A 25,158-nucleotide genomic window follows, 5' to 3' on the forward strand; every position below is an offset into this window, starting at 1 on the left:
GAAATGGGTTCAAGTCCCAACTGTGGTATTTATTAGTGGGGATTCTGAGCATGTCACTTCTATTTCTTCACTGCTGCTGCTTCATTCTGTAAAACGTTGAGAAACATCTCCTTATCGGGCTACTGTGTCGATAAGTATAATATATGATGCATATCAATAATAAACACAGATAGGACAATAAATAGAAGATATGTTCTCTTGAGAAAGCACCAGGCACAAAGCCATAGTTCAATCCAGGAGGACTACTCTCATAAATACTATCGAGCTAGTAAAAACAGCAGCATAAATTGTAACACCATACATGAGCACCTTTGGGAAATCTAAAGATGAGAATGACCTGGTCCCTGTGACTTCAAGGAGCTCATAGTCTTCAGAGGGACGGGGGAATCCACAATTAAATACAAACACAAGGTGGAACATAATGTTGGTAACAACCACAATAGAACACAATGTTCTATGGGAGTAAAGAAAAAGAAGGGCTAATTCTGACTGGCTCAGGAGTACAAGGAAGAGTTGGGGGAGCAATACCTCAAAAGATAAAGGGGTTTGAAAGGAAGCAAAGGAGAGGGGGACACAATCCAAGGAGAGTAATAGGAGACTATGGCCAGAGCCGAGGGGCATGCCAGGAGTATGTGGGGACAAGCAGTTAGCTGGGACCCAAGGGTCAGAGCAAAGGAGGACAAAGCGCAGGAAGCAGTGCAGTGAACGCCCAGTTAAAGAGTCCAGACTTCATCAGTGAGGCGTGGTAGCAACATGACTGATTTCAGCTCTTGGCCCCCGTGCAGGCTCTCCCCAGCCCTGCTCTAGACCCTCCCTCAGATTCCCATGCTCCCATGCTGTCTTCACCTCGGCCTTTGCATATTTGGTTTGCTCTGTAAGAAACCTTCTTGCATTTGCTCCTTTGATAACTACTTATTGAGCACCTACTACTTAGCGGGAGATGAGCAGGATGCTGGGGACAAGGTAAGACACACCATCGCTGCTGTTGGAAATCTCATGGTCTGGCCCTCTCCTCTCCCACCATTCACGCTGCCCAGTCAGCATCTATCTCTTATCCAGCCTTCAGTTCTGAGGTCTACCACCATTTTCTCCTAGAGTCCTTCCCTGACTACCCATGACTGGGTCAGGGGCCTTCCCAACGAAAAGCCATCTTAGTGCCATGTACCCACCCTTAGGTTTTGCTCACCTGTTTACCTGTCTAGATCCTCACATGACTGTGAGCTTAGGGAGGTCAAGGATTGTGCCGGTCACGTTCAAGTGGATCACCTTATGATGTAGCTCTGTGCATGGAATGCAGGAAGAGTTCAATAAATGAACTGAATGGAGGGATGGGTGATGGAAAGTGGACAGATAAGGGGAACCAAGGTGGACACATCATTTGGAAGACGGGACTAGGTGAATGTGAAATGAGGATCTGAGTAGGACTGAGTCTGGGGAAGAACAATAAGGGAGCTGAATCTAGAGGGATTTTAGGAAAAGAGATCTTAGATATGGGGGGAAATGGAGAAAAAGAAGCAGAAGGGGACACTGAGGTTCCTGGGTTGGTGGTGGTATCTCCAGGACAGGGGATAGGAGAAGAAAGGTATATTGGAGGAAGATGATGGGTTTGGGATTGGAGGCACCAAGTTTAAGATGAGGGTGGTAAAGCCAGATGGAGCTGAATGGATGAGTCTGGACCCAAAGGCAATTATTATCCAAGGCAAACCCACCATCTACATAACAGGTGCTCAAGGCTGACAAACTGAATAAATGAATACAAGACCCAATCAGCACTGCAGAATTTCTCCACGGGGACCCATTGCCTGAAAAGTGCAAATTTGCCCATAAACTACCTATAGTCAAGGGGAAGGGGCACACCTGCCCTACAACATTCCCTGGAAGCCCTAAGAAGCTTCCCCATAAGAAGCTACCAGGTGGCCCGAGGGAGGACTGGTGCCAGTGGCGGGGGCATGTTTATCAGCCAGTGACTTGCCTGAAGGCTAAATGAGAGGCAGCTCATCAGAGTCACTGGGAAGACACATGGGTCCATTTAGCCCTCAGTGTTGGCACGGCCACCCCCCACCCCACCCACAGGAGCCACAACGGAGACTTATGCATCCAGAATGGATAAAGCTAAGCCTTTGTAACTGTCAGTTTGCATTTGTATCCACAATAGAGGAACGGCATAATTTTAGACACCGAATGGCAATACCAAACAGACCAACCTACATATATTCGTTCCAACACGATCACGCCGTCCACACGTCTGTATCTCCATGTGCAGCTTGCTCTCCAGGGAATACTCACCCCTACTTAGAGGTCCCACGAATTCCTGTTCATCCTTCAAACTTCCCTTTTTAAGTCATTTCCTCCAGGACACCTCCTATAAGCCCTCTCTCGTCCTTTTTCCTGCTAACCTGGCATCTCATACGAAAAACATGACTACCATTCCTAGCACGGCACTACGATACTTATTCAAACATGTGGTTCCTTGTCTCTACTACGAGGCCCCCAAGGACAGAAACCATGTTTTCACCTCCATCTCCAGTGCCCTGCAGAAAGCCTGGCACATAACAGGGGCTCAACAAACACTTGTGCAACAGGAAAAGAAAGCCAACGTCCCTCCTTCTAGGCCACCATTAACTTTACCGTAAGAATGGTAACAATAGTCAATGGCAGTCTACATCAATGCTTCGGAGCTGGGGGCTCTGCTCCAGAATGTCTGGAGTGGAGCCCTGGCTGCATGAACTGCTAACTGAAGGCCCAGAAGCACATTACTTCATCTTTCTAGGCATCAATCTATTCATCTCCAAATCAAGAATGGTAAGTAAACAGTACCGCACTGTGCACACTAAGTGACATAATGTATATAATTTTTTTAATGTTTATTTATTTTTGAGACGGGGGGGGGAGAGAGGGGGGGGAGAGAGAGGGAGAGGGAGAGAGAATGAATGGGGGAGGGGCAGAGAGAGGGAAACGAAGAATCCGCAGCAAGCTCCAGGCTCTGAGCTGTCAGCACAGAGCCTGACACGGGGTTCAAACTCATGAACCACAAGATCGTGACCTGAGCTGAAGTCGGATGCTTAACTGACTGAGTCACCCACGTGACCCAGCATAATGTATATATAAGGTGTTTAGCAAAGTGCCTGGTGTGTAAGATTTCAACGTATGTTAACCCCTGGTATGGTCTGAATGTTGGTGCCCTGCCTGCTCAAATTCCTATGTCAAACCCTAGCCCCTAAGGTGAAGGTGTCAAAACGTGGGGCCTTTGGGCCCTACTCCCAAAGCAGGTGAGGGTAGAGCCCCACTGAAAGGGATTAGCGCCCTTAGAAAAGAGGCCCCAGAGAGCTCCCCCTCTCCTTCCATCATAGGATGCAGACAGAAGTCAGCAACCTGTAACCGAAAAGCAGGAAGGCAGGCTCCCCCCAGAGCCAGACCATGTTGGTGCCTGACCCTGGATTCCCAGCCTCCAGGACTGAGAGGAATCAACATCTGTTGTCTATGAGCCCTACCCCGTCTGTGGTATTTTGTTATAACACCCTGAGTGGATGGGGCCACCATTACCAGTGTTAACTTGGGGAACTTATTTTCTCTACTGCTTTACATCACTTTTCAAATGAAGTAATTTCAATTAGTTCCTCCATCCACAAACCCCAAAATGAGTTGAATGAATAAACATGCAACAAAGAGCTGTCAAGCAGTAAGTACAAGTAAGGCATAACAGGGATTTAGGTGACTCAGGAACTGGAACTCTCCTCTCTTCGGGAAGCTATCAGGCTGGCAGAAACAGAGACAGAGAGGACACAGATAACTAAATAAACATTGGAACACGGGTGGGCCGGAACACGGGGCTACCTCACACAACTGCTAAGTTTGGGAACTGCACACCTCCCGGGGAGACATTTGAACGGACAGTAAGTGAAGGGTACCCTTAGAGTTGGGTGGTGAGCAACTGTGCAACTGTACGGGATGGCTCTGCAAGGAGACACAGAAAAGCTACAGGAGTGGAAGAGGCTACTTCTCCACGGTGGAGAATCTAGGATGTTTGCGTGGACTGCGTGGCTGTTAAACCAGACATTCAGGTAAGAAAAGATGGGAGGATGAAGACGTTCTGCAGGGGTGACAGAATCAGGAAAGGGACAGAGGCAGGGAAGTACACAGCATGTCTATGACGGAACAACAGTTTTATCTGGGTTGACCACACTGCTGCATTTGGTGGACACCTCCTGCATGCCAGGAATAGGGAGGATAAAAAGAAAAAATCAAAGTCCTAACGGAAGGCTGAGCCAGCGTGTGTGACCTCTTAAGATCCATGACTTTCATTCTCTAAGAGAAGGAGACCCAGACAAGACTTGGGTGCCGAGCAGGAAGGAGATCAAAGCTGTAATTCGGGACGTTAATCTGGCAACAGAGCAGAGGATGCGCCAGCATGGAAAGAGCAATAGGCCCACAGAGGGCACGGAGAGCGCTTGTGTGAGGCCTTCCCCTTACAAGCTCTCACTCTGGTCTATTGTAAGTATCTCCCCAGAATGAAGAATCAATCCAGAGAGACACTTAGCTCATCTTTAGGGCAAATCTAGCTGTTTGCTTGGCCAAAGGGGTCCATGTGCCTCATTAGATGACTATGAAAATGTTTAATCAGAGGGCACACCAGGGTCCCCAGGCCAGGGGACCATGGAGGACCTGGCATATTGCTGATGATCTCCGCAATCCAACACAGCTCACCAGCAGCTTGGTCTCACTCCCTGGAGGCAGAATGCCTGGAAAGGCTCTACTGAGCTCCGCCTTCCACACCACCGTGAGAATGAGGGTCCTGTCAACCGCACCTCTCGGCAGCCACAGGACAAGCATGTGAAAACACTGCCCAGACCACTTTGTTTCAAGTTTCTGTGTAAACCAGAATGTTTCCCTTGAGCTTTAATCTATAAATCCAACCATCCACTAGACGGTCCCACCTTCATGCCCACAGACCACTCAGAATCAAGATGGCCTAATTACAACCCTCCTAATACCAGGTTACTACGAGTTTTGCAGACTGTTTAGTACCCGTCTTCCCTCAAGAATGTAAGCTCCATGCGGACAGACATTTGGCTGTGATCCATGGTGCAGCCTAGCTCTCAGAACGACACCGGGCATATTAAATAGGGGCCTCTTACACATGTCTGTCTTCCTGGATTCCTTGCCGGGGCTAAAGGCACATCATTCAACATGGGAGTACTGCTTGGGCTCCTTCCCGGCCCATCTCCCACACCCCCTATCAATTCCATGCCCTGAGAGGCAGCTCAGCCCAGTGGTCAGGAGCCAGATCTCTACAGCCAAATTGCCTGGCTGCTTCTTATCATGGTTTGTCACAAAGTAATGATATGAAGTTGAGCAAGCCACTTAGTCTTAGAGTCTCAGCTTCTCAGGTTGTTATTATCAGATTGACTTAAAATGTATGAAGCACTTAGAACAGTGACCCACAAGGAGTAAGGACTTAACACACATTAGCATTTATTAGCCTGTCTGCTCTTTGGTGAGATCTCATCAATATATTCACCCCTTCTCTCATAGGGTCTCTGTGCTGGTTCCCTCCAATAGATCCTCTGTCCTGTAAGCCCTCAACTCCCTCCAAAATGATCACACAACCCCCTGCTCACTGTACAATGAGTTGCGTCCAGCATTCCTGCTTGGAGCTAGCAGGACCTTTGATAATCTCACCCTGTCCACCTCTCCAAGCTCACGTCTTCCTACTCCCTCCTCAAACTTGCATTCCAATCATTCTCTTGCCCAGACCTGCATATGACCAATTCCTCTCCCTCTTCAGGAGTAAAGAGTGACCTGCTCAGGGAGGCCCTTCATGGCCATGCCCTCCAAAGTGCCCCCTCCCTCCCCTATGGCTCTCCACCACCTTGCTTCTTCCTAGCACTTCCTTTTTATTGTTTAAAAAAATTTTTTAATGTTTTATTTTTGAGAGACAGAGAGACAAAGCATGAGCAAGGGAGGGGCAGAGAGAGAGGGAGACACAGAATCCGAAGCAGGCTCCAGGCCCTGAGCTGTCAGCACAGAGCCCGATGCGGGGCTCGAACTCACAAACTGTGAGATCACAGCCTGAACTGAAGTAGGATGCCTAACCGACTGAGCCACCCAAGCGCCCCATCTTCCTAGCACTGCTTAGCACTGGAAATCTCTACATTCATCTTCAGGTCTACCTCCTGCCCACCCACTAGAATGGGAGCTGTGTAGGGTGGAGTTTCGCTATTTCACAACACACCGCCCTCATTTTCTCTCTCTACAAACCCAGTGCTAAGCAAGTGCCTAGTTGTGGGTACAGATTAATCACATTTTCCTGCAGACTTGTGTGCTTGCTGTCTCTCTTCCTTAACCGCGTTCATGTTCCCTCCCTACCTGCGCTTCTAGCCCTCTGTGGTCAAGTTTCAGCACCACTGCTCCGGGGAAGCTATTCCACTAGATCAGATGCCCTTCTTTGTGCTTCTCATGGACGCTGGGGCTCAAAACACATGTGACCGCCATAATCTACTGACACTCACTTCTCTGTTTCCTGCTAGATGGAGTCTAGGCACTGGGATTGTATTTTGTGAATAATCTTATCCTCAGAGTTTCAATAGCCCCTTGTAGATGTAACATCCAGTACCTGTTTATTGAAAGAATAAATAAACAGACAATAATTACCAAAGAGATCCAAATGTTCTCACAGTTTGACACAGTTACCTGGATGTTACAAGTAGAGGCACTTACAAGAAAATGATGGAGTAAATCTTTTAGCATTAGGTTATAGAATGGTTTCTTTTTCTTTTTTTAATTTTGTTTTCATGTTTATTTATTTATTTTGAATTTTTTTTTATGTTTTTATTTATTTTTGAGACAGAGAGAGACAGAGCATGAGCAGGAGAGGAGCAGAGAGAGAGGGAGACACAGAATCTGAAGCAGGCTCCAGGCTCTGAACTCTCAGCACAGAGCCCAATGCGGGGCTCGAACTCACAAACTGTGAGATCATGACCTGAGCCGAAGTTGGATGCCCACTCGACTGAGCCACCCAGGCGCCCGTCATGTTTATTTATTTATTTTGAGAGACAGAGACAGAGCATAAGCAGGGGAGGGGCAGTGAGAGAGGGAGAGAGAGAGAAAGAGAATCCCAAGCAGGATTGGATTGGGGCTCAATCTCACAAATCACAAGATCTTGACCTGAGCCAAAATCAAGAGCTGGATGCTTAACAGACTGAGCCACCAAGGCGTTCCAGGGAATGGTTCCTTTGACACAAAATCCAAAGCACAATCAACAAAAGAAAAAATGAACTGGTTTTCGTCAGAATTTAAAACATCTGTGTTTCAAAGGACACCATCAAGAAACTAGAAAAGATAATCTCAGAATGGGAGTAAAAGTTTGCAAAGCTTTTCATAAAGGACCTGTAGTCATAATATATAAAGATCTTTTACAACTCAAACACTAAGCAAGCTGATCAAAAACTGAGTGAAGGATCTGAACAGCTATTTCTCACAGAGGAGATATGATGGCCAACGAGCACAAGGAAAGATACTCCATATCGTCAGTCACCAGGAGATGGCAATCAAAACCACAAAATACCAGTTCACAGCCACTAACATGTCTCAAACAGTAATAATGAAAAAAAAAACGACAATAACAAGCGTCGGTGAGGATGTGGGGAGACTGGAACCCTTATTTGTTACTAGAGAGATGGTGTTAGTGAGAGATGGTGTAGCTGCTTTGGACACAGGTTCTTGGAGTTTCTCTAAAAATTAAGCATAAAAAGTTACTGCCGCTGAGCTCCACAGCAGTCCTACTCCTAGTTATACACAAAACCCATGTTCACACAAAAGCTTGCACACAAACCTTTGTAGTAGCATTATCCGTAACAGTCACGAAGCAGAAACAACCTTGATGGCCACCAAGTGATGAACGGACAAACAAAACGTGCTCGAGCCACGCAGTGGAATGTTACTGGCAATGAAGTGCAATAAAGCACAGACACAGTCCACAACACGGATGGAAACATGATGCCAAGGGAAACAAGCCACTCACGAAAGACTAAATAGTAGAAGGTCCCATTTCTACAAAATGTCCAGAACAAACACATCCACGGGAACAGAAAGACAAGTGGCCGCTGGGGGATGGAAGAAGGGGAAACAGGGCAAGACTCTGCATGGATACAAGGGCTTCTGAGGGTATAGAAATGGTCTAATATTAGGAAGCAGCGATGGATGGACAACTCTGAATATTCAAAACCAACAAGCAGGCTGTACACATTTAAGGAGTGAACGCTACAGTATGTGAATCAAATCCCAATACTTATTCATTTGCTTGTGATGGGATGTGACCTGTGGGTTTGGGGGAGGAAAGTAGACCCGGTCTGCTTGGCGGTCTCTGGCTTCCTTCCTCAGGGAGCTGTGTTGTACAATAAACGGTCCGCCACATGGGGAAGGCCAGCCTCTGACTGGGAGGGAAACTCAACTGGTCGGGACAAAAAAGAGCCCAATTGTGCCCACATTTGAAAGAACATCCCACAGCCCAGAGCAAACTGCAATAAAGGTGGTATTTCAATTTCCAGGTGTGACTTCTGAGTCTTACTTCACTTTTAGTTCCTAGCTCAGGAAGGCGTGAATTCGTTGTGTGTATGTGTGTGTGTTTAATGTTTATTTTTGAGAGACACAGAGACGGAGCACACGCGGGGGAGGGGCAGAGAGAGACACACACAGAATCTGAAGCAGGCTCCAGGCTCCGAGCTGTCAGCACAGAGCCCGACGCGGGGCTCGAACCCATGAACCAGGAGATCATGATCTGAGCCCAAGTGGGACACTTAACCGACTGAGCCACCCGGGTGCCCCAAGGAATAGTTTTAATGATACGGCGCCTTCAAATTCCAAAATCAGCCAAAGGCCGAGAGCCTGCCACCTATTCTCTTTTGTTCAGTGGAAGATTAGCAAGAGTTAGACAGATGTTAATGACATATTCACACCAACAGAACTTTACCAAGGGAAGGATAAGCACTTATCCAGAATTTCTTAGTATTCACACGCACACACACACACACACACACACAAAGATAATTTCCTTGATAGATGATTCATTGTTATTTAATTTTATTTCTGTACGACATCAAAAACAGCCTTTTATACCAGCCACCAATTATATATGCATTTGGGGAGCATTGCTTTGAGCCCATGAGAAAAGGCTTCTATGTGAACAGGCCAGAATATCTTAATACAGAACGGGTCCCATGTAGCTTGCTGGGGCCTGAACGACACAGACATTAAGTCTGGTCTATATTCAGACCAGATCACGCTTTGACAACAAAGAAAGAAGCAAGTGCATGTTTTATCTTCAGCAGAGCCTGCGGACTTCGCTTATAATGAGCAATGCTCCTGCCGCCTCTGATTTCCTTAACTGCTCCCCTGGTCCAGGTTGGGATGCCGTAAATATGGTAATACAAAGAGCAAAGATGATTAAACCCCAGCTTTCTCCCTGCCTTTCCTTTCTTATCTTGTCAGGAATGTGCCACAGCCCCTACAAGGCAATCTAGGGTCTGCTTTTATTAAAATACACAGGGACATCTGAGCTGAAATAATCCTTAATTATTAAGTTTACAATGGAATGGCAATTTTTAGAAAAAGAAAGAGCCTGTGGCAGCGGCTCCAATGCTCAGTGAATCTGTTACACTTGGAGATTTAATACAACTTATTGCAGAAAAACACAGCCGCCAGAATGAGGGTTTCTCGGTGTGCGTTCCCAGTTAGAAGGAAGAGAGGTAGCACTGATCATGTGGGAGGGTTCAAGGGCAAGTCAGCATCACATCAGAAGAGCTCTCCGTGGGAGAAATACAGAGCAACTTTCCAAAAACAAACAAACAAAAAGGCCTCATGGATTCCAGGCTTTGGCACAACCAAGGTTAGAATCCCAGGAGCATCATTTACTCACCTGTGACCTTGAACAAGCTATTTAACCTCTGTGAGCCCCAGTTTCCTCATCCATTTGTGGGGGCAGTGGCATCTACTGTACCGGGTTGGGATGAAGGTCAAATACAATGGCCTATGTGATGCCTGGTATCTGAACTACACATATCACTTTTCTTTGGCTTTACATGTACGTGCATGACCAAATAGCATAGGTATCCTACCTGTTCGAAGATATCACATGACCATAGCACTTTCTCTTTTCCCTAGGTTTACTGAGGTTGAGTTGACAAAAACTGTATATATTTAAGGTATACATTAAATATATTACGAACGTTTAAGGTGATGTTTTTACATATGTGTGGAATGTGAAATAATCACCACAATCAAGCTAATTAAGTTAACTATCACCTCACAGTTACCACTTCCTTTCCTCCATGCTTTTTTCTTAAGTTTTACAAGAACACTAATGTCCAAGCCTTTAAAACCACTATTTATTTTATACTCAGCACCTCAAAAATACATACTTCAGTGGAGGGATGAAGGGGTGATTACAGACATCATAGTAGCAAAACAATGTCCACAAGGTCACCCAAAATGATGATTAAAAACAGAAAGAATAATGATATTCAAAATAGTAACCCCCAACCCACCCCACACCCCTGCCACCCCCAGTTGAGGGCTCAGATTCTGAAGCTAGACTGACTGGGTACCAACCCATATCTGAGCATCCTGAGACTCTGAGCTAGGACTTAACATGAATTCTCAGCTTCCTCATCTCTAAAAGGGGGTGATAATAGTACCCACCTCCTGGAGTCACAGGAGCATTAAATGCATTAATATCTGAAAAACACTTAGAGAAGAGCCTGATATAGAGTGAGAGCTACATTTATATTTGTTCAATAAACAGAATACAGGAGTGCCTGAGTGGCTCAGTGGTTAAGTGCCCATCTCTTGATTTCAGCTCAAGTCATGATCCCAGTGTCGTGGGATCAAGCCCCATGCCGGGCTCCATCTGAGCTTAGGGTTCTCCCTCTCTCCTGTTCTGTCCCTCTCCCCAGCTCCCATGCGCGCGCGCTCTCTCTCTCTCTCTCTCTGTCTCTCAAAAAAAAAAAAAAAAAAAACCAGAAATGTTTCACATAGATTATCTCTGTTGACAGTCAAGCAGAGCTGTAAGAAAGGTTACAGAACAAGCCAAAGCTCTAAGAAGTACAGAGACTTCACTAGGGTCACCTGGCTCATAGATGGCAAGACCAAAATCAGAACCTACTTCTGTTTGTTTGTTTTATTCAAATCCTAGGTTCTTCCCTTCACAAGCTAGACTCTACTTGTATAATAAGCTTAAGCCTGAATAAGCAATAACACAATTAGAGACGGATACTTGGCACAAATAGGCTGTTTTACCCTCCATGTTCTTCAGGGGCACGAGTAAAGTTAAAAAACAAAACAAAACAAAACAAAAACAAAAATCCAGCTGCTTGATATGCAAAGTAAGGGAAATCACCCAGCTTCTTCCTGCCAACGGGACTATACAGTGTAAGAATCAGTAGATCATTCCAGCAAACAAATATTAAATTTTTACAAGCTGGCCCACCTTCCTGCCCAGGAGGTAAACACTTAGCTACTAAGTAACTAAGTAATTTTTTTTCGCTCTGCTCACTAAAAGCTTCGCTTCCTTGAAGAACAGCTACACTTCCCAGTTTATTTGCAAATGGGATTGGAGTTACAGGTCGTCCCCCAATTTCCTTTAAAAGCCCTTCCATGGACACATATCGTGCTATTCTCTATGAGATAAATCCTTGTGCACATGTATTTTGTATTCATTCTTTCTCATCCACCTTTTTTCTTTGCACAATGAGATGACCCAAAATACACGTAAAGAGAAAACAAAAACAATATCACCTTTATTTCTACCTCTCCAAACACATGAAAAATTCCATTTTTAAACAAAGTCTCTGCTAGTCTTTCTCCTACCAGTGTTTTCAGAATATTTGTGCACATCTGCACACGTGTGACACATATGTGCTTGTATTTATACAGCAGAATGATATTATGCACATGTTTTGAACTGTGTTATCACTTATTTTATATCATAAAATACAATTTGTCCACCAACTGAGAACATGGGTTACTATATAAAAGAGTGATGCACTATTTGGTCTTATTGTTTTTAAGAATGATTCAAATTAAAAAAAAAAAATTTAGTGTTTAGTTATTTTTGAGAGAGAGACAGAGACAGAGCATGAGTGGGGGAGGAGCAGAGAGAGGAGCACAGAACCTGAAGCAGGCTCCAGGCTCTGAGCTGTCAACACAGAGCCTGACGCAGGGCTCAAACCCACGGATTGTGAGATCATGACCTGAGCCGAGGTTGGATGCTTAACTAAGCCACCCAAGCATCCGAGTATGATTCAAATTTTTATCATTATAAGCAGTATGTCATAAAAGTGTTTTCTATAATCAGGATTATCCTTTTTTTTTTTTAAAGATTTCTTAAATATTTTGAATTTTTTAAATGTTTATTTTTGAAAAAGAGAGAGAGAGAGCGAGCGAGCAGGGGAAGGGCAGAGAGAGACAGAGACAGAGACAGAGACAGAGACAGAGACAGAATCCAAAGCAGGTTCCAGGCTCTGAGCTGTCAGCACAGAGCCTGATGCGGGGCTCAAACTCACAAACTGTGAGATCATGACCTAAGCCGAAGTCAGACGCTCAACTGACTGAGACACCCAGGTGCCCCTTAAATATTTATTTTTGAGAGGGAGGGAAGGAGGGAAAGAGAGAGAGGGAGGGAGAATCCCAAGCAAGCTCTGTGCTGTCAGAGCAGAGCCCGATGCAGGGCTCAAACTCATGAACTGTAAGATCATGACTTGAGCTGAGATCAAGAGTTGGATGCTTAACCAATTGAGTCATCCAGGCCGCCCAGGATTATCCTCTTAAGACAGAGTCTCTGAAGTCGTCATATAGGGTCAAGGTCTTGGGCATAACACCATAAAATCTCTTTCCAAAAAGGTTATAGCAATTTCTGGTTCTGGTAGGAGTATACAGGAGTGCCTACATCACTCTTTTACTCTCTTTTAAAATCTACTATGTCAACTGTCACCAGGCATACTGCGGAAGTAAAATTGATTTGGTGTAACAAAGCAAGCCTTAAATGAAAATTTGCTGAAAGTCTTGTCTGGAAAATAAATCTAATTGCTGTAATTAACAGAGAAAGCCAAAAGAAGCATCCTACACCACTATTATTACATTATTATTAACACTAGAAAGGTACTTCATTTGCCAAAGTATTTTATAACCATGTATTGGTTAATCCCCATAACGTGCTTCGGAAGGAGTGAAGCTATTTATAGCTGGACTTTCTGAGCTGAAAGTCTTTCAAAAGTCCTTTTGTCTTGATATCTCCAGTCATTATCACCAGCACATCAATCCATAGACATTCTCATTGTAGAATTTCAAGGATGGGAGGGATTTAAGTGGTCATCTGGGTGAAGATCAAGTCCTCACTGACGTGGCGTGTAGAATTTTCCTAACGCATACTAAGAATTTGCTTTCTTCTCAAATCCCCAGGCCGCCACCAAAGCACGGCATGCCATTGGCAGCCAATTATAAATCTATTGCTATTTTTAAATGTAACATCTTTGTGCTGCGCAGTTACTGTAGGAGTGAAAGTTTACACTCAATGGGATTCCTTAGGGTTTCGGCAACTACTGGAATTATTTGATTTGCAGCGAAGCAACAGCGATAATATTTACACCCAGCAACACAAAACATTTTTATGGCTTTAACATGAGCCATAATTGAGAGGCAGCACATTTGACTGTAATCATGCGAATACTCTTCTCTTAACAGGGGGGCTTTTCCCCCCAATCAGGGAGGGACCCAAGTTTTTTACTGGTGACAAGAAACAAACACAAATGGGCTGAGAACCACTCATCTAATTCAGTGCTTATGGGACAAAATGCCCGGTTTCAAGCAGATGAAGGCTGAAGAACCACAAGGAGTCTCAAACAACGCACAGGAGTGATGGTGGTGTAGAAACGGTATCTCACTTTAATTCAGAAGACATGAGGTGGAGCCCCACTTGGGGCTTTATTGGTATCTTTATTTGGTATTCCCATTTCCTCCTGAGAGGAGCAACTGAAATCCCAATACCAACCTGGCAGAGGTAAGAGGAGGGAACGGAGAGCCCCTCCCATCAGCCGACCGCATTCTCTACTTGTTGGTTACTCAGTGCTCCCCCTTCCCCACTCTAGGGCAGGGACTGAGCAGGGAGGAAGGCAGGGAATCTCCTGCTCCTGGGTGCAGAGCAGGGAATCTGACATTTTGTGGGCCTGCTACCTGACTACAGGCACATCAGGGCACCCACCAAAAGACCCACCCAGGTGAGTTCAGTTTAAACAGTTGAGCTAATAAATTTTGTCTTCAATCTAATAAATATCAGGGTGAGCTGATTCACAGCAAGAGGTAAGTAACCTAAGCATGAAAGTCTAAAGGGTTAAAATGACCTGCTGAAAATCACTCAGCTGTAGAGTGGTATGAATGTGTAGCTGAACCAGGTCTGAGCTAGATCTATTAGTTAACTGGTTGAATAAATTTATCTTCAGGTTATTTATTAATAACCTGAAGTTCCCCAGATTCACTTGTTAAACAAGTAAACATTCATGGAGCACCTAATACATGTGAAGTCCTTTGCTAAGATACTGAGAATACAGAAATATAAGGCATGGTTGCTGTCCCCAGAAGTCCCATATTCGACTACAAAAGACAACATGAATACAGAAATAAAATACAATGTACTAAGTCCAGTAACAGAAAGATGCACAGGGTATTGTGGGTGGGGAGAAGGGGAGCCCCAGCCCAGACTAACAGGTACAGGTGGGCCTCTTGTTAGAAGGATAAGGAGGGGCACCTGGGTGGCTAGGTTGGTTAAGCGGCCGACTTCAGCTCAGGTCACGATCTCATGGTTCATGAGTTCGGGCCCCGCATTGAGCTCTGTGCCGACAGCTCAGAGCCTGGAGCCTTCTTCGGATTCTGTGTCTCCCTCTCTCTGCTCCTCCCCTGATCTCTCTCTCTCTCTCTGTGTCTCTCTCAAAATTAAGTAAATGTTAAAAAAAATTTTTTTAAAAAAAGAAAAAGAAACAGAAGGATAAGAAGTTTGCCAGGCTGGGAGGAGGAAGAGGCTGGAGGAGGTGAGAAATGGACAAATAGACAACAGGCAGGGAGAGGGTGGGAATTCAAGCAGGTCAATGTTTCTGGAGAGTGAAGTATCAGCAAGGGGAGGAGAGAGAATCACATCAGGTCCTGATGGTCTAGATAGACCACGGTGAAGAGGTTTAATTCTCTCCGGTCCACAAGGAGGAGCCAAGAAAAGGTTTGAAGAAATCAGATTTGCCTTTTTAAAGTATCACCTGGCATTGGAGAAGCTGGATCTTTGGGGACTGGGAGGCCAAGTGCAGGAGGGAGATTATGCAGACCTCAGCACTGACAGCTAGAGTCGGGCATTAACGTGACATTGATCTCTGTTCAGTTGAGATCTAAGAGCTTCTTGTGATTATTCATACTGCCCAGAACCTTCTGCATCTTGGCCACAGCCATGAATAAGCTTTATCTAAACCCTTGGTAAGAATGTTAGAACAGAGCCAAGGATACTGGCTAGAACTACAAACTCAATTCTGGATACATCTTGACTAGGTCTAACAATCTATCAATCAATCAAAATAGTGAAAAAAAACACACACACACACACACAAGAAAAGTCCTGTAAAAAAGTAGAAGCAAATGGCAGGAGTTTAAGTTGGATAAGAGAGGACTTAGGAGAAGCAGAATCACTTCCAGGTGGAGGAGAAACCTGTCTTTTATGTGGCTAGTTCCACGGGGATCCACGAGGACCCACACACATTATCTACGGGTTGGAAAATTTCAGTTTAATATAAGGCAGGACTTTCCAATTGTTAGAAATGCCCAGATATGGGACAGGCTACAACTGGATTACAGCAAGCAACCTCTATGAGCTAACTAGGGCTGCCATAACAAAATACCACAGACTGGGAGTGCTTAAACAAAAGAAACTTATTTTCTATGGTTCTGGAAGCTGGAAGTCCAAGATCAAGGTGCTGGCAAGGCTGGTTTCTCCTGAGGCCCCTCTCCTGGGTTTGTACATGGCGGGGGGGGGGGGGGGGGGGGGTCTTCTCCGTGTGTCCTCACAGGGTCTTCCCTCTGCATAAGTCTGTCTCCCAATCTCTTCTTAGTAGGACACCAGTCATACTGGATTAGGGTCCATTCATATTGCCTCAATTTAACTGAATTACCTCTTTCGAGGCCAATCTCCAAATACAGCTCACGTTCTGAGGGAGTAGGGGCTAGGGCTCCAGCAGATAAGTTTTAGGGGGACACAATTCAGTCCATAACACAACCTGTCAACAGGGATGTGTAAACAGAGAGGTCTGGTGACTGTCGGGAGAGGAAGCCAATGAAGAAATGGAAGCCTCAAATCTGAAGTGTCCTTGAAGGTCCCTTTAGGTCTAAGACCTATAATCCTAAACGTTGTGGGACAGCACCTAACTGCTCCTGCTAAACATTATTAACACAATAATCTCCCCAGGGTTTCAGACAAAAAGCATATTTTCACAGCAGCTTCAGTGATTGATGAGAAATGCTGCCCTTCTTTAACTCTCTCCAGAGGAAGTGTGCAGGCAGGCAGCGACACGGATGGATCACACACACAAGCCACGCGCCCCGGCCCCACGCACAAGCCCACAGAGAACAACGGCCGTGCTTACCTGTGAAACAGGACAGACTTGACCAAGGTGACGACATCGCGGCTGGCGTTATATCCGGCACAGACAATAGCAACGTGGATTGTCTGGGAAGCAAAGAAAACCGGGCGAGCAGTTAAACAGATGGAAGAGGGCCTTCCTGGTGTTCCAGACCACATGAAAAATAAAAACCACCCTCATTTCTTGTTGGGATCATTAGAAAACAAAGGGCATAGTCTGCAGCTGTGGAAAATAACTTGAGAGTTTTATTAAGGCCTTTTTAATCGGTTTATGGAGCTATCATCATTTGGAAACCATTAAGGCTCTTTTCAATTACATTTTGGGGACGAGAGAAAGGGCAATTGGCTCACATAGGCAAACAGTGCATCCCCTGCCCCCAAGCTGGGGGACAATGACAACTGGTCACATGAGAGAAGAAAGAAATACACCCTGAAAGGAAGCAGTGACAATCAGGGATCTCAGACTGAGAAGTGATGGCTCAGAGCTGGGAAATGTTCTCGCAAGATGACTCAGGTTAGGGGAGCCTGACCAGGCAAAGACACCAATGAACACCTATAAGGGCGCCAGCTGGGACATCGTTCCAAGAACTCAAGACAGGAGAAGTGAAGGGGACTTTATGGGGCATCTCATCTGAGCAGTTAAGAGCTCGGGCTCTGGAAAGGAATCCTGGCTTCCTCCTTTAGCCCAGGATGACCCTGGGAAAGGTGTGGCATCTCACAGTCACACAGGGCCAGGACACATGTCCTGCAGGAGGTCATGGAGCACATAAGGGAACAATACCAAGAGTGGAATAAATATGGCGCTTGGCACACAGCCTTCCGATCATAGCGATGATGTTCTCTGGAGCTGGGCTTCCCAAATGGGGTCCCCTTGGCACCCTGGTGTGCTGTCAGTGACTTACAGGGGACAAAGTCACTCATGTCCTGAAGCGAGGTCTTAAGGCTTACCAGGCAGGGCTGGCCGCTCAGGCACGACTACCCTGTGTGCTGTAGCAACTTGACAAAGACTGGGAAACCCTGTTCTAGGGCAGCCCCTACAGAAAGCCATCCAGCCTCTCACAACAGCTCAAAGAATAGAGGGGTCACGCCTCTCAACGTTGTACCTTTTGCCAAAGCACAGTCCACCTTGGACTGAAACCGGCCTCCTAGCAGGCACCCCAGGCTTGCTCTGTCCTGGGAGTATTGCAGAACGAGCACGTTCCCTCTAGCACCCAATACTTAATTAAGAGAGGGGCCTCCATGGGGCGCCTGGGTGGCTCAGTCGGTTAAGCATCTGACTTCGGCTCAGGTCATGATCTCGTGGTTCGTGAGTTCAAGCCCCGCGTCGGGCTCTGTGCTGACAGCTCCGAGCCTGGAGCCTGTTTCAGATTCTGTGTCTCCCTCTCTCTCTCTGACCCTCCCCCGTTCATGCTCTGTCTCTCTGTCTCAAAAATAAATAAACGTTAAAAAAAAAAATTTTAAAAAAAAGAAGAGCAATAAATTGCTCTCAAAAAAAAAATTAAAAAGAAAAAAAAAAAAAAAGAGGGGCCTCCAGAGGTGCCCTCTCCCCATGGCATGGCTTCTGGACTCCCCATTATTCTCATCAGCCAGTTCAAAACACAGTTCTGTTGACCCTACGTACTACCTTTGCAGCTTCCTAAAAGTCTATAATTACTTCAAAGTACAAAGGTAAAAAACAATAATAAAAATAAAAAAAGCAGTTCTGATATCCTGGTTGCTCCCCTACAGGCTTTCAGGATAATGACCTCTGGTTCCCAGGCCTACTTCATACCACACTCCCCACCCCCCGGGCCCCCACCCCCCGCAACATCACCAGGGGAAGTTTACTCAGGCTTAGATGGGATTCAAATTCTGGAGCAGACATTCTTAACCCTGACAGTACATCAGAAACACTTGAAAGGTTTATAAAATACACCCTGTGCCCCAGCCCCACCTCAGACCAATGAACTCACAATCTCTGGTGTCCAGGATCTTAAATTACTCTGCTGGAAGGCAATGGTTCTCCACAGGAGGCAAAATTCATCCCCCTCTGCCTTACCCAGAACATCTGACAGTGTCTGGAGTCATTTTTGGCTGTCACTCCTGGTGTGTGCAGGCCTACTGGCATTGAGTGGGCAGAGGCCAGGGATGCTGCTTGACCCCCCTACAAGGCTCAGGGCAGCCCCCCAACATGGCATTACCCTGTCCAAAAGGTCACAGGGCTGTTGTGAGGAAACCCTGCTTTTAGAAAGAAGAAGAGAGGGTACAGGGAAACTCAGACCCACAAGCTACCAACCCGACCTTGACTCAGTCTAATTTATGCATAGTTTAATTTCTCCACCTGTAAAATGAAGAGAAGACACCATCACTTATCTCTGGATAATATCTCCAAAAGACTTGGGATGAAAGACTGTTATGCGGATGCAACCATCACCGTTTAAATCACGGAGGAAATGAATAGGAAAATGCCTGCACGCAGGAGACATAACCAGGAAGGGGACAAGAATGGATAAAAGCACGCTGAATCAAGCTCTTTGCAATTGCAAATATTTAAACATGCGGCCTCTGAGATATCAAACTTTGTCTTGGCTTCAGGGTTCAGGGGCTTTTTAAAATGGGCCCATTAAATGAAAGCACGAGCGTGCACATTCTCAAACATTTTACATAATTTTCCAATCTCTTTAGTTTCATCCAATACACCTGCCACCATGAATAAATTCATCATCTGGAGCTGTAGCAGCAAGGCCCTGCTACCAAGGAAGGCAGAAAATTGGAGCACTGTGAACATGCTCTTGGAAGAGTTCTGGGTGGTCCCAGCTTTTGTGGGTATAGGAGTGAATGTCAAGAATGGGTCAGCGGTTGGGCTTCAGAGCAGAGAGAGTAGGGGGACAGGGATGAATGTCCCTTGAAAGAGCAGAGCCACAAATATGGTCTCACCATGATAACTTGGTTTTGAAGCTACAAAGCCCAGGTTTCAAGTGTCTCTTTGTGGTGACTTAAAGATGGCCAATAGCCAGGGTCACCTGGGTGGCTCGGCCGGTTAAGCATCTGACTCTTGGTTTCAGCTCAGGTCATGATCTCATAGTTCATGAGTTTGAGCCTCACATCGGGCTCAGCACTGGCAGTGCAAAGCCTGCTTAGGATTCTCTCTCTCTCTGTCCCTCCTGTGCGTGTTCTCTCTCTCAATAAATAAACTAAACTAAACTAAAAAAAAAAAAAAAAAAAAAAGATGGCCAATGGCCAAACTACTTGGACACTCATCCCATCAAAGTGAAGCATCTAAAATATCAGATTGGGTGACCACAGGCCAGTCATCAAGACTTGCTTACATTTTATATAGATGTCATACTTACCTTTACTGGTCACAAAGCTCAGACTGGGCTGGGGTGAGGATCTTAATTTGTGCCTCCAAACTCACTCTTACCCTCTTTCAATTTGCTCTGTGCCTAAGTGCCTGACATTTACAGACTGAATAATTTGGCTCCCACTGCCTCTGGTTTCTGGTGGAGTTTGGTCACTGGGAGGCCTGAGGGCAGGCAGAAGGAGAGATCAGATCCCCTGCACCTGTCAGAAACCCTCCCCCTGAGTTCTGATTCTGCTGGGCTCCATTAGGCCACCTGTCTCCTATCCCTCGGGCCCAGGGGTTCTAGTGGCTTCACCACCCTCACCAGTTCGCATGTCTGCGCTGCCTTAAACCCTTCCTGCCTCCTTCAAGAGTGCCATTGATTTCCTGCCAGGGCCTGACCAATTCCAGTGACCCTTCCTAGCCTCACATTGGTCCCGGTGGCTGGAAGGGAAGCACAGAGGACTCTGAAGCATTCATATATAAACTGCCCATCCCTAAGCTGAAAAAAAAAAAAAAAAAGGCAGGAGAGCACCAATGTAACAAACTTGAGAATGTAGGAGCTGTATGTATAAACTTTAAGTAGCTTGACAAAGTTCTCAGACACATGGACCAAAAGTTCTTTCTGAGGAAGCCCACGAAGCTTCGTGCTCACTCCCTTTAGTCCTGAATCTGGCACTCAGCACATCCACAAGCTGCCCCTGAAGACATGATGTAACTGAACTAGGTTCGAGTGAGTGACATCGACTTTTAGGACTTACAAGAAGGATTCAGGCATGACACGGGCATTCCTGGCGTCCCTGATATGCCAGGCACTATGTTGAGCTGGATGGAAAGGTGAAGCAGTCCCCCGGGATGAAGAGAAGAGGGAGAAAGCTCACCAGACAACGCCATCAAACACTGGGAAGGATCCTATGTTGACGAGATCAGAGTCCTCGCAGCCTAGAGCAACCTGCACCATCTAGGCCAAAAGGGTACCAGTGGGCTTCAGGGAGGAAAGGGCCTTCCAGTGATTGGACCAGAGCAACTGTCACTCCTGACATTCAGGGCCACCTGGGATTTGTAACTGTGTGTTAGCCTTCAAGAGAACCTGAAAAAGAACATTCTCTGTGTTCTGGCCTCCCCTCCCCCAACCCCAACACACACAAGAAAAATCTCCACAGGGTTGTCTTCTCAAATATGGACGCAGGGAAAAAGTTCCCGCTATCCCGAAAGAAACGTAGGAAAAAATTAAGGGACGGCAGGCAAGGTATGGCCCCAGCAGAAGTAATTAATACTGTGCCCAGCTGTGCTTCCCCCCAGCAACACTGCGAGAGAGACTGTGCGATGGGAGAGAGGGCGGAACCCCATTTCAACAATGTGCTGTGAGGAGTCAGGCTGAGCCCACGTTCTGATCGTGTGGTGGGGGAGCAAGGGGCGGGGAGGCAGGACTCCAGGAGGTCAGGCAGCTGGGGAGAAGCACACAGCTAGAAACAGAGGTGGAAGAAGGTTCATGGGGAGATCTGGTCTGAGCTGCGACATCAAGGCTAAGCTACTGTTTTGTGACTGAGGAGCATCTATTCAATGTCCCTGAGCCTCACTGGCTTGTCTGTAAAATGGACATAAAAATGGGCGCCCCACTGGCTTGTTGTACGCAGACAAGGGAGGGCAAGAAGGTGCACCTCGTGAAGTAATGCTGTTCACCAAATGCCTCAACAGCATAAAGAAAAGCTGTTCAGCATCTTTGTGCTTTAACCCCTTCGGGAGAGCTGGGTGGTGGCTGCAGCTCAGCCTCTGGCCAGCTGAGTGACCTTGTGCAAGTAACGTAACCTCTCTGATCCTTGGTGAATCCTGTCTAAGAGCAGTGTAGAATTTCTATATACAATAGTGCACAGGGGATACTTTCCAAGACACCCCCGGTGGACGCCTGAAACTGGATAGTACTGAACCCTATAATATACTATGTATTTTCCTACAGATACATACCCACCATAAGGTGGAAGTTATCAATCGGGCACTGTAAGAGCTTAACAACAGTAACTAATCACAAAATAATTATAGCAACATACTATAATAAGTTATATAAATGTGGCCTAAGTCTCATATTGTCCTGTACTCACTCTTCCTGTGATGAAGGAAGAAGATAAAATCGCTACATGCAGAGATGAAACGAGTGAATGACGTGCGCATTCTGACGCAGCGTTAGGCTACCACTGACTTGACGAATCATCAGGAGGAGGACCATCTGCTTCCAGACCACAGACTGACCACGGCTAACTGTAAACGTGGAAAGCGAAAGCATGGATCGGGGGGATTTCTGCAGTCTTCCTAACATCCAGCGTTTTCCAAATTTCAAGATGACGAGTGAGCGACACAGGGTGGCTAAGTGTCTCTGGCTCAGCCAGTCAGTGGCAAACCGAGGGGTTGAATTCACAGTCCTGCTGTGAAACCCATACCACCCTGTGACATATGTGACTATTAAAATGAAAGCAATGTATTGCTAATGAGCCATCTAAAATCATCTTACAAACCTCCAGGACATCCCTACTCTTCTGGGAAGCCAGTGATCAAACTCTGTTTTCTCTAAATACAAAAACCCATGGACTCAAAAGACAAAATTATCTGCATCCTGTAGAAAATAAAGGTAGAACACCTCCTAAGGTATGTCAACATTCAAAAAATTAAAAATCATTTAAAAATAAAAGTAGACATCTCCTGACTGTAATGGGACCCAAGCTGTCAGGGGCTCAGCAAGGAAGGGCAGGTGGAACCACGGGGGCTACAGGGCCAAGGATAAGGACAGGAAGGGCCACCCCTGCACTGGGGACTTCGAGCACCTTCTCCATAGCCAAGGCCTAATAAACGCACAACAAACGAATGAACCACCAGGCGTTCTCCATCCTGCATATTTCTGGTCCACTTTAGGATTTTCCTGTGTTACAAAGAACAGAGTACCCTCACCCGATCAGAAATCCAAATGTTGTGTGGAAGACATATTAAAGGGGCAGACTGATTCTTAGGGTGAGTCAACAGAAGTCTAACCAGGATTTGGAGCAGGTGCACTGTCTGAATACAGCCCCAAACGAACCTGCCAGGCATGGTGTGTGTTACACCCCTACCTAAGGTTGACCTGCCTGAGCCAAAAGCCTACCCACATTCACCAAACCTGCAACCATTCTGCAAATGTAGACTTGAGCACCTACTATGTGCCAGACTCAACTGTAGGTGCTGGGGAAACAGCCTGGAGCAAAAGAGGGAGCCAGGCTGCATGGCGACCAGTCCACAAGAAGAAAGCCAGGAGGTGAGGGAGGCCTTCTAGAGTTCACAGCCATTTGGAAGAACTTGGCTTTTCCTGTGTGTGAAAAGAGAAGCCACTTGAGGGTTCAGAGCTGAGAAGTGGCATGATCCTACTTCTATTTTATTTTTAGTTTTTTGTTTTATTTTTGTTTTTTTAATGTTTATTTATTTTTGAGACAGAGAGCGAGCATGAGCAGGCAAGGGGGAGAGAGAGAGGGAGACACAGAATGTGAAGCAATCCTACTTCTATTTTAAAGAATCACTCAAGCTGCCCGTTGAGAACAGAGCATGTCTGTGTGCAGGTGCATGGGGAGGGCAGCAGAAGGAGCAAGCTGGAAGCAGAAAGGTCAGGAAGCTACTGCAATCACCTAAGCTTGGTGGACATGCCATGATATGCTGCCCAAACGCCCCTTCAATGAGGTATGTATTGCCAGGAACTACCTTCCCTGCAGAGAATTGTTTGCTGGGGCAGCTACCTCTAACAAACCCCACAGAGCCTTCAGGCGCCGGTCCCAAGGGCACACCTTCATAGACCACACATGAAACTCCGTCTCAGGTGTGTCTTACCATTGCACTAAGCCAGAGGTGCTACAGCACAGGGAGGCAGAGGTGGGGGCGGGGGGAGAAACAGCCACACAGTGTATTCTTGCAAAGTCCTTAGTGATCACTTTGCAGTCAACTTCCCCAGCAGAGGAAGCAGACTATCAGATACATAAAGATTTACAATCTGTGGCAAGGATGTGGAGAAACTAGACCCTCGTGCACCATTGCTGGGAGGATAAAATGGTACAGCTGCTGTGGAAAAGAATATGGTGTTCTCTGGAATAATTAAACATAGAATTACCATATGATCCAGCAATCCCACCTCTAGGTATATAGCCAAAAGAACTGAAAGCAGGGTCTCAAAGAGATATTTGCACACCCACGTTCACTGCAGCATTATTTACAATACCCAGAGGTGGGAGCAAACCTGAATGTCCAGTGTCAGATGAACGGATGAACAAAATGTGGGCTATACATTCGGTGAAACATTATTCAGCCTTAAAAAGGAAGGGAATCCTGTCTCATACTATAACTGAACTTTGAGGACGTCATGGTAAGTCAAACGAGCTAGTCTCAAAGACAAGTACTGGGGCACCTGGGTGGCTCAGTCGTTTGAACGTCCGACTTCGGCTCAGGTCATGATCTCGCGGTTCGTGAGTTTGAGCCCCGTGTTGGTCCCTGTGCTGACAGCTCGGAGCCTGGAGCCTGCTTCAGATTCTGTGTCTCCCTCTCTCTCTGCCTTTCTCTCAAAAATAAAGAAACATTAAAAATAAATTAATTAATGGGGTGCCTCATTCAGTTAAGCATCCAACTCTTGATCTCAGTCATGATCTCACAGCTTGCAAGTTCGAGCCCCATGTTGGGCTCTGCATTGACAGGGCGGAGCCTGCTTGGGATTCTCTCTCCCTCTCTCTCAGCCCCTACCCCACTCGTGCTCTCTCTCTCTCTCTCAAAATAAATACATAAACTCAAAATAATTTTTTAAATAAATTAACATTAAAAAAATTAAAGGTAGAGTAGAGCTATATATACTGATGTTGGCTGTTAATTGCTTAATTAATATGGATATGGATTAATATGGATATTAATTAATATGGATATTAGTTACTCCAAGATATTTAGAAACAAACAAGAAGTAAAATTATTTTTTTGAAAAAGATGCACATCAGGGCACCTGGGTGGCTCAGCTGGTTAAGTGTCCGACTTCAGCTCAGGTCATCATCTCGCGGTCTGTGAGTTCAAGCCCCGCGTCAGGCCCTGTGCCGACAGCTCGGAGCCTGGAGCCTGCTTCCGATTCTGTGTCTCCCTCTCTCTCTGCCCCTTCCCTGCTCATGCTCTGTCTCTCTCTCCCCCTCTC

General features: G+C 46.1%; 1 protein-coding gene across 4 annotated transcripts in view; it reads right to left on the bottom strand.

Annotated features, from left to right (window-relative positions):
* LARGE1 (LARGE xylosyl- and glucuronyltransferase 1) overlaps positions 1-25,158 on the bottom strand; it is a 542,381-nt gene that overhangs the window by 264,192 nt on the left and 253,031 nt on the right. For all 4 annotated transcript variants that reach the window (XM_043562453.1, XM_043562452.1, XM_043562454.1 and 1 more), the window contains one exon: positions 16,665-16,747. In XM_043562453.1, coding sequence (XP_043418388.1) covers positions 16,665-16,747 — 83 coding nt within the window. The remainder of the gene's footprint in view (positions 1-16,664; positions 16,748-25,158) is intronic.

Source organism: Prionailurus bengalensis, chromosome B4, assembly GCF_016509475.1.
Source record: "Prionailurus bengalensis isolate Pbe53 chromosome B4, Fcat_Pben_1.1_paternal_pri, whole genome shotgun sequence".
NCBI lineage: Eukaryota > Metazoa > Chordata > Mammalia > Carnivora > Felidae > Prionailurus > Prionailurus bengalensis.